The following is a 10,665-nucleotide window of genomic DNA, read 5'->3' on the forward strand; positions in this document are numbered from 1 at the left end:
TCATGGCCCCTGAACAAGGACATTGGTGGGCAGCTCCAACAAGACTCCAATGAGAAGCCACTGCTTTAATTACCGGATTGATTTGCAATGAGAAATACAGTGAGGTAGAGCTTCTCCAACAAGTTGGTGAGCTTCAGCTACAAAACCATGAAGTGTTAAAGCAGACGGTAATGAGGTGAATTGGCCATGCTAAATTGCCCGTAGTGTTAGGTGAAGGGGTAAATGTAGGAGAATGGCTCTGGGTGGGTTACGCTTCGGCGGATCGGTGTGGACTTGTTGGGCCGAAGGGCCTGTTTCCACACTGTAAGTAATCTAATCTAATCTAATCAATGAGGAATACAGTGAGGTAGAGCTTCTCCAACAAGTTGGTGAGCTTCAGCTACAAAACCATGAAGTGTTAAAGCAGACGGTAATGGATTCCACTGCTGGCTTACAATGGAATGCGATTGTATGTTACGGGTGACACAGGGAGAGGGAGGAAAGAAGCAGCAAAATTCCCTGATCCTATGATCACTGGCAGGAAAGTGGCCTCTGGAAGAACTTTGGCAGAAAACAGAAAAGTGGGCCCAGGGGAGATACCTCAGCAGGTGAATATCATTGCCCATGCTACGTTTCTACACTCACATGCCGAGATATCAACGAATTAATGGTATCCATGGAATCAGGCTGGAGACTTTAGGAGGATCAGAGAATGGTCATGTGAATGAGGTGGAGAAAATGAAGTAAAACATAGAACCAGCCTAAACACAAAAAACACTAACCTTTTGTACATCGTAATGAAGTCCACGTATCACAAAGTTGGGATTGTAATCATACTTCCTCAGGTCTTCAGGATACTAAGGCACAAATCAGAAACATTTCATTGCAGCAAGTATTACCTTCCACAGGAGACAAGCTTGGGGCGGTCTCTATAAAAATACATTGCATTGCTGTATATCTCTTGGCTTGGGCTTATTACATTTTAAAGTAAATCGATCCACAAATATTTTGTACAATTAAATATTCAACAATAATGTGTTCAGCACCAATGCAAATAATCTCTTTAAGTAATTCCATTAACCTTTCCTATGCTGACAAGATTAAAGTAAAAGCTCACGAGTAACACATCAACTTGCTCCTGGTTCAACATAGGATCTTAGCAATTGCGAGAGACTTTGGTCTCGTGCCCATAAATAGTTAAATTTCATCTGATAGATCTTTAACCAAGGACTGTTATCTGGGTCTACTAACAACAGCTAGAATTGATGTAGCACTTTTAATGTAGCAATATGTCAAATGTAGAGTGTCAAATAACAACATATGATGTTGAGCCACTTTGCTTTTGGTTAAAAAGGTTTAGATTGAGTGTAATTGGGCATCCTGCTCTAGTGGCACCAAGCCTGTCTTGGCAGTATTGGCCAGTGACAGGAATGGGATCAGGAAACTGACATACCAGCCACCATCTCCCTTCTTGACCTCAGCAGAGCTTATAAATTCAGCCCAATGGTCACTGGTTTTTAAATAACATATCAGGTACCATTCACATCTTCCTTTGGGATGCTGGATACTGCTAAAATGCATTGGCAGACCTTTGGAGAGGCTTCAAATCCACAGAAAACTATTATCTTCTAAAATACATGCATCCACAGCCCAATCTCTCAGCTCCTTTTGGGTTTTCAAAGCTGTGCAAAGTAAGTAGGTTGAATGTTATTTAATAATACTGACAGCCCTAAGCTAACAGCACACCTACTGATAGATCAATACAAAACATTGATTGGTAGACTTTGTAACTAATCCTAAAATAGTAGTTAGTCATATCTCACCAGCAGGGTAATTTATTAAAAATTACACTCCACCTCAACAACAGCCCTTCAAAGCTGCTTGTTTTGATTGAGGTGCACTTTGAACTGGATGTCATTGTACCACCGACTCACCCACTTTACCCAATAGACTTCTGAAATATATTTGTAACACTTTTCATTGAAAGGGCACTTTTCTGAGAATGCAGAGTAGAAAGTTGGACACTGGTCACGAGAAGCCAGAGATGTGACTTGATACCCCCAAAGTTAATTTATTCAGTTTCTGTGTATTGGCTGTCAAGAAAGATATCTTAACATTCTCTGCAGTGCAAACACACAAGGACAATATCCAGGCTGAACTTTCTCTTTTCATCCATTCACAGGATGTTACTGGCTAGGCCAGCATTAATACCCATCCCTAATTGCCCAGAGAGCAGTTAAGAGTGAACTATGTTGCTGTGGGTCTGGAGTCACATGTAGAACAGATCAGATAAGGAAGACAAGTGCCAGGCAATGACCATCTTCATCGAAAGAGAATCTAACCATCATCTTTGAAACTTAATTTGACATACCATTGTTGAACCTGTCGCTGTCAAAGGGTGTTACCATTGACCATAAACAAAATAAATTGGACGAGCCAAATATAGTGGCTACAAAAGCAGGTCAGGATGCAATCCACCTCCTGCCTCCTCAAAGCCTGTCCATCATCTACAAGGCACAAGGCAACAGTGTAATAGAATACTCCCTATTTAGCTGGATGAATTCCAACAACACTCAAGCAGCTTGACACTATCCAGGGCAAAGCAGCCCGCTTGATTGTTTATGGATGTGGTGCCATTCAGGCCCTCCACCACTAATGCTCAGTAGCAGTGTGTACTATCTATAAGATGCACTGCAAAAACTCCAGAAGGCTTCTTAGGACAGCCCCTTCCAAACCTGTAACCTCTACTGCTTAGAAGGACAAGAGCACCAGCTACATGGGAATGCAGCCACCTGCAAGTTTCCCTCCAATCACACATTATCCTATCAATGCAAACATATCGCCATTCCTTCATTGTCACTTGAGCAAAATTCCTGCAACACCCTCCATAACAGAATGTACCTACACTCTAAAGAAGCAGTTCAAGACTCAGAAGCTCACTGTTACTTTCTCCAGGGCAGTTACGAATTGCCAATTGATGTTGGCATGACCAGCAAGGGCACATTCTGGGAATGAGTTAAAAATAAACAGAAAGCATCTTACATTGTTACAATGTTATTTCCACTGGTAACAGGCTTCCATTATAAGTTCAAATCTAACAACTGTTCACAAAGCGTCACTAGGCAATGAGGCCACTAATATAAACCTGCCAGAGTAAGGTACATATCATCGTGGGAGGGAGTCACACTCCAAAGGACAAATATCAAGAGTCTATTCAGAACTGAAATTCAATGTTAAACATTCTGCACGTATCCTGTGGATAAATTCACCAAAGCATTCATCACCAGGGTAATGCTACAGGTTTCTGTTTAAGCAACACATGCTAGCAACAATTATGTCACTGCGATTGGTTTGAAGTTTCAGGAGTTGCGCCAAACCAATCATGATCACAAACAAGTCTCTTTCTCCCCCCACACCATACTATAATGGAGGGACTCGGTCAAAATGAATTCTGCAGCAGATCAAGAAAGCAGCTCACCACCATCACCTCTACAGGGGGTTACAACAACAAATACTGGCCTATCCAGCAACATCCACATCCCCTAAAAGAACATTTTTAAAGTTACTTTTAAGTCAGTCTTCTTTCAAAGATAGTGTATAATGAACATCATTATAGAAGAGAACTGGTAATTGTTTCAAAAGATCTCTGCAAAAGACACAAAGTTAAAGTGTAACACTCCTTTTATGAAAATCTTATAATGTGAGTGACACGGTAGCTCAGTGGTTAGCACTGCTGCCTCACAGCATCACACCTGGGTTCGATTCCAGCCTTGGGCAACAGACTGCATGTGGAGTATGCACATTCTCCCCATGAGTGCGTGGGTTCCCTCCGGATGCTCCGGTTTCCTCCCACAGTCCAAAGATATGCAGGTTAGGTGGATTGGTCATACTAAATTGCCCATAGCATCCAGGGATGTGCAGGCTAGATGGATTAGCCATGGGAAATATGGGGTTACAGGGACAGGTCTGGCTGGGGTGCTCTTTGGTGGGTTGGTGTGGATCCTGCTTCCACACTTCAAGGATTCTATTAGTGATATAACTGTTACAGACAGGGAGATCACATGGTGATTGGGTGGTCTTGGGGTATAAGGAGTGGCTGGAGTAGGTGGAGATTAGTTTTCGTCCAGATGGGTATGCATGGGTCTAGGAAACACTCACAGATGATGAATGAAGACAGCCATCCCACAGTGAAGGAAAGGGGGATGAAATCTGGAAAGACAGCACAAAGCCACACCAAATTAACACTGAGCAGGATATCCTAAAGTCATTAACCTCTCAAATTCCCAAAGCAGGATTGGCTATTTTGGGTTTTTCATGTGTATAAAGCTGTATGAACGTCTACCTGAAACCAGTAATCTTCAGAAAACCAGGTGTTAGAAAAGTTAAAAACTTTGGTTGACCTCATCTTCTTTCTGTGTTTAGGAAGATGAGAGCTGGAGCACATTTCTCAGCAGCCAGCTGCCAGGTAAGACCGTGAGGTTGAGGGGGTTCATTCAGCAAGTACCTACTCATATCATGCCCCAGAGAAATTTTTCCCAAGCAAATTCTGGGCCTTTTGTTGATAGGTCAACTCTGCAGGCTTGCTCACTTGGCTGATCAGTATTCGGACAAATGGACAGAACATTTGATTATACAGTCTGTCTGATAAATGCAATGGGAGTTTTGCAATCAGTGAAAAACACTGATTTGCACAAAGCCTGTTTAAGGGAAATGGTGTTGACATGCTAATATCAATGAAGCATTAATCTAGATGCCCAGGCTAATGCTGGGAGCATGGGTTCAAATCCCCCATAGCATCTAGTAGATGTTAAATTTAAATCATTTTGGATTGAAATGCAGTGGTGACCATGGTCACCAGCAGTGGTGACCATGAAGCAGTCATCGAATGTTGTAAAACATTCTCTAGGGAAGGAAATCTGCCATCTTTAACCTGGTTTGGCCTACATAGCTCCAGATCCAACTGTTTCAAGGGCAATTAGGGTTGAGCAACAAATGCTGGCCTTACTGGCAATGCCTACTTCCAGCAAAAACTAAAGACATGCACACAACTCAATCATTTACAGGCCTGTGAGAAATAAACAGGTTTTGGTGTACAATGGTCAGATAAAATGCCTTCCAATATCTTCCAATCCTCAGCCCCTCCATAGCCACACTTTGACTTTTAACTGCTGGACATCCATCTTCAAGCAAGAATTGAAGTGCTTAATTTGTATCGTGTGAATCTAGTGGCAAGGTGCAATCACAGAATGATGACTTCAAGATATCTTACCCTGTTGTACCTGGTACAAGATCTGAACTGAACTGGATCCAGTTATGGCTTTGCTATTACACTCTAACTGACCTGTCAGTCTGAAGCGATGGTAGCTGTACAAAACCTAAGTGAGGCAACTTAATAAAAAAGTAAGCACTGTATTACAAATATAGTCTAGACTTTTGGCCATACCACTGAGCCCATGCCAAAAAGACTAGCATTTTCACAGTACCTTTCAACATCTAGAGGACATATCAATGTTCTTATACACCAAACACCGTTGCAACACAGCAACAGCCAGTTCCCATAAACAGTCATTAAATATAACCACCCAATCACCCAGTTTAGATGCAGTTTGGGGAGATTAATATTGGCTCGGACACCACAGAGACATCCAGAGACCTTCTTCAAAATAGTACTATTGATCTTGCAGGTAAAAACAATGACTGCAGATGCTGGAAACCAGAGTCTAGATTAGAGTGGTGCTGGAAAAGCACAGCAGGTCAGGATCTTGCAGGTCAGACAGGACCTCAGTTTAATATCACATTGGAAGAGTGGCACATCTGACAGTGCAATGTTCCCTCAGCACTGCAGTCTGATTTTCACACTGCAAGCTACGAAGCAAGACTTTAAAACATTTTAAAAGCATTGCCCACACAATGAGTACTCACTTTATGCTGCTGGATGAGAATTTCCCGTGCTGCATTGAAGATGAGCGTGTGCAAGTTGCTGGAGTAAAAGGCTAGTGTATAGTCATAGTCAAAGCCATAAATCTCAATGTCCGAGAGACAGACCTCGTTGTTAGCAAATATTCCATCCGGATTTAGAAAATTCAATCTTCCTGTAAAGGTCAGGTCTGTGAAAGTGAGGATGCAAACGTGCCGTTAGATACAATTCCTATAAAAGGGATGCACCACATAGGAGTGGTGGTGAAACAGTGCTATTGTCATTGGGCTAATAATCCAGAAGGCTAGCCTAATGCTCAAAGAACACAAGTTTCAACGAGCAAAAATTCAATTCAATGAATAAATTTGAAATCGAAAGTTACTCTCATGGTCACTAACACTGAAACATTCACTGACCACCACTGGTTTACTGCTTTAGGGAAGGAAATTTGCTGTTTTTACCTGGTCTGAGCCACGTGTGACTGCAGACCCACAACAATGGTGGTTTCTAACTGCCCTAACCTCTGAACTGGCTTAGCACGTCACTCCGTTCAAGGGCAATTAAGGATGGACAACAAAAGCTGGCCCTGCCTGCAATACCCACATCCAGACAATACACACACAACGAACAAATGAGGTTAGATCAGCCGTGATCCAACCGTATGCCAGAGAATAACCAACATTTGCTCCCATGATCTTCCTTTCTCTTCACTCACATGATGTGGGTGTCACCAAGTGGGCCAGCATTTATTGCCCTCCCCTAATGTTTGCAGTCCATGTGCTGTAGATTGACCTATAATACCATCAGGAAGGCCATTCCAGGATTTTTGCCCAACGACATTGAAGAAACGGTGATATGTTTCCAAGTCAGGATGGTGAGTGGCTTGGAGGGGAACATGTATGTGGTGGTGTTCCCATGTGTCTGCTGCCCTTGTCCTTGTCCTTCTAGACAGTGGAGATTGTAGGTTTGGAAGGTACGGTTTAAAGAGCCAGATGAGCTGTATTTTTAATATGGTGTAACAGAGCACCCAGAAAATAAGAAAACCAATGAGTGTGTTAATCAAGGGGTAGGGAAAAAAATTAAAGTTATGCTGATAATGTTCAGTGACATAGAATGGAATCATTGGTTTGACTGGATTATTACTCTGCTGCTTTTCCGATGTACTGAACATAATTTACTTTAATTGCACACTTCTTTTCACTTGGTCTTTAGTGTTCAGCTGAATCAGAGGCCTGGACTTGGCAAAATGCTAGTTTGCAACGGAGTACAGATGGCACACTTGTGAAATCAGAACACACATCACAATTAATCATATCTCCCCACCCTCTCACAAAAGACCGTAAAAGGAGGACAGATAAAGAATCTCTTACTGCTTGTTAGGAAGTGTAAGGCTAGGGGTTACAATCTAAAACTTAGAGCCAGACCTTTTAAGTGTGAAATGAGAAAAGATATCTTCGCGCGGGCACACATATACACACACACACACACAGTGTGCTTCTTCACTCTCTTTCTTTCTTACACACACACACACTCTCTCTCTCTCTTACAAACATCATCACTTTGTCTCACCATCACACACAAAGGCTGGTCAATGTCTGGGATGCTTGTAAATGGCAAGTGACGTTAGATCAATTTTCAGTTGTAAAGGAAGTTAACAGAATTTTGTTAACCAAAGATATAGGAGATACGGGGTTGTATTCAGTCATAAGTTACCCAACATCTCGCTGAGCAGCCAAATTGCACAATCCTGTTCCCAGCTTTCAGTTTAATTCCAGACTTTTGCATTGCCTGGTGCAAATCCATTGTTCCCAGATTCAAAATAGAACGTCATAGTGCAAAGCCTGAAAGGAGACAGGTTACCTAATGGGAAACCTGATCTGTGATCAGCAGTTTAGGAGGATCATGTGTCTCAAATTCACTGTCAACATCCCTCTCTAAAAATGGAAAAGGCAAATGTCATATGGTTTCTCAGCCAAAAGGCCAACACTAATCTGTCAGAGTTTAAAAAGATATGACCATCTTTTTGTATGGTTTGTGCCAATGGTACTCAGAATAGTCCAGCACTGAGCATCAGCCAGTCGTGATGTAACCACACTGGCTGGAAAAAGGCTGATTCAATCCTAACATTTGGGGGAATTTGCACAGAAAACATTAACCCAAGGCCCTTTTGCTAAGGGCTTACTCTCATGCCAATACTTTGAAGCGTCCTCACCAATGAACATCCTCAAACCATATCATAAAGATAGATCTGGCCACGACCCCATTGCTGTTTGTGGGAGCTTGCTGTACGTAGATTGATTCTAGTCCATCCTCGCCCCCCCCCAAGAGCAACTACAGCGACAAGGGGTAACGGGGGTCCCGAAAGGCGCTACGGAAATGTAAGTCTTTCAAGCCGTTCCCCTCACGCTAGGGGTAACACTATGATTCAGCTGCAGTGGTTTGATTTGCTACTGCCGTGGTAAGCTTGGGGAGTTGAAGACGGGCGTCACATAAATGCAGTGGAGAGATGAGCTCCTCTTCCCCACCCTCCCCTTGCTCTCTCACCTTCGCTGACTTTCTTGGTCTCCTTGTACATCGCCCATAAGTAGCTCCTCATGTCCACGGCGCTGCTGCTGCTGCTGCTGCTGTAAGGAGCCGCCGCTATTGCGGCGATGCGGCGCCCGGGCGAACGCTGGTGCAGCGCCGGCCCTGGCCCTGGCCCTGGCCCTGGCCCCGAGCGGGAGAGCAGCTTGCCCAGCGGAGCAGGGTCTCTCCGGCTGCAGAGCAGCTCCCTGACAGCGCTCCCCGGTAACCTGGCCGCTAGCACCCGCTGACCCATCCTCACTGTTACCGACAACATCAGACTCAGCTGAAGCCGGTAACACTGCAGACTATCCCTAACAGCCTGTCGTCACTTCCCTGTGACAACTGGGGAGGGAACACTCAAAAACCTGGCACTAATTTATTTAAATGTTTCATTTGAACGAACAGCCCCAAGTCAATAGAGTGTGGAGTCTGCAGAACAGGGTAAGAAAATGGGAAGGGCGTTGTGAGGTGGATTTTTATTTATTCATTCACAAGATGAGGGCATAACTGGTTAGACCAGCATTTATATTCCATTCCTAATTGCCCAGAAGGCAGTTAAGAAGTCAACCACGTAGCTGTGGGTCTGGAGTCTCATATAGGCCAGACCAGGTAAGGATGGCTGTTTCCTTCCCTAAAGGACATCAGTGATCCAGATGGGTTTTTACTATAATTGACAATGGATTCATGGTTATCATTAGATCCTTAATTCCAGATTATTTGTTATTGAATTCAAATTCCACCATCCAGGTTCCCCAGAACATTACCTGGGTCTCCAGATTAACAGTCCAGTGATAAAAAGGTGTAGTAAAAGAAATAATATCTTTTCACGCATTTAAAGTTATGTACGTTTAATGCATGCCAGAGGAAGTGTTGGAGACTGATACAGTTACATTTAAAAGGCATCTGGACAGGTATGCAATAGGAAGGGTTTAGCGAGATATGGGCCAAAGATTAATTTAAGATATCTGGTCGGCATGAACGAATAAAACTGAAGGGTCTGTTTCCATGCTGTACAGTTCTGTGACTCTATGTAAAGTCATGCATATTTAATGCTTACACAGTTGACTGGGATAATACATCCATCCTAGGACAGGCCAAGCAGTAACATGCATGGGAATTCCTGGAGGCCTAGCATTCAAACCAGAACTCCATCAATAAAGTTAAAAATCACACAACACCAGGTTATAGTCCAACAGGTTTAATTGGAAGCACTAGCTTTCGGAGCGTCACTCCTTCATCAGGTGGCTGTAGAGGACACAATTGTAAGACACAGAATTTATAGCAAAAGTTTACAGTGTGATGTAACTGAAATTATACATTGAAAAATACCTTGATTGTTTGTTGAGTCTTTCATCTGTTCGAATACCATGATAGTCTCACTTCTTTCATGTATAAATCACAAAACTTTTTTTTAAAAGTTACATTCTCAGGTTAACCAAAGAATGTAACTTTTAAAAAAAAGTTTTGTGATTTACAAAAATTATTTTTCAATGTATAATTTCAGTTACATCACACTGTAAACTTTTGCTATAAATTCTGTGTCTTATAATTGTGTCTTCTACAACCACTTGATGAAGGAGCAGCACTCCGAAAGCTAGTGCTCCCAATTAAACCTGTTGGACTAAACCTGGTATTGTGTGATTTTTAACTTTGTACACCCCAGTCCAACACCGGCACCTCCAAATCATGACGTCCATCAATAAACACATCGATTTGGGCACCATTTACCAACCTCTGAGAAAAACAACCGGAAATGGTATCACCGACATTAACAGATGAAGACATAAATAGAAAGTGGGACAGAACACCAGCACTTCATCCAGAGGCTCACTGATGTTACCCAACATGGTGATAAAATATCTGAGAACAAACCTACCAGTGAGCAAACTTACAACCTGAACCTCAATCTAAGCTACAAATCTCAAAAGGTGTATACACAGTTGTGTACATTTAATGAATATGCAGTTGTATATATCTAATGTGTTAAATAATTACTTGCATTTGTAATTTTAATTTTAAAAGAAAATTGGGCAAGTGTAGAAGCTAAGTAAATTGCAGGATTAGGGATTTTAAAAGAATGGCGATTGGGGAAAAAAGGCTGCTTTTCTGCGCATACAAAGTATGATGGATGAAATAGTCTCCTTTTGTGCTCTATGTTCCTATGATGCCATGTACAGAGTCCTTCAGGAGCTGAGGACATCCTT

The 10,665-nt window shown here is 42.5% G+C and overlaps 1 protein-coding gene across 1 annotated transcript in view; it reads right to left on the bottom strand.

The window, feature by feature from the left end:
- nt5dc3 (5'-nucleotidase domain containing 3) overlaps positions 1-8,812 on the bottom strand; it is a 34,670-nt gene extending 25,858 nt beyond the window's left edge. Inside the window, exons 1-3 of the mRNA XM_043709930.1 lie at positions 8,441-8,812; positions 5,902-6,086; positions 762-836 (exon numbers count right to left, since the gene is read on the bottom strand). Of these exons, the coding sequence (XP_043565865.1) occupies positions 762-836; positions 5,902-6,086; positions 8,441-8,735 (555 nt within the window). The 5' untranslated portion in view covers positions 8,736-8,812. The remainder of the gene's footprint in view (positions 1-761; positions 837-5,901; positions 6,087-8,440) is intronic.
- Positions 8,813-10,665: the final 1,853 nt, after the last annotated feature.

This window comes from Chiloscyllium plagiosum, chromosome 19 (genome assembly GCF_004010195.1).
Source record: "Chiloscyllium plagiosum isolate BGI_BamShark_2017 chromosome 19, ASM401019v2, whole genome shotgun sequence".
NCBI lineage: Eukaryota > Metazoa > Chordata > Chondrichthyes > Orectolobiformes > Hemiscylliidae > Chiloscyllium > Chiloscyllium plagiosum.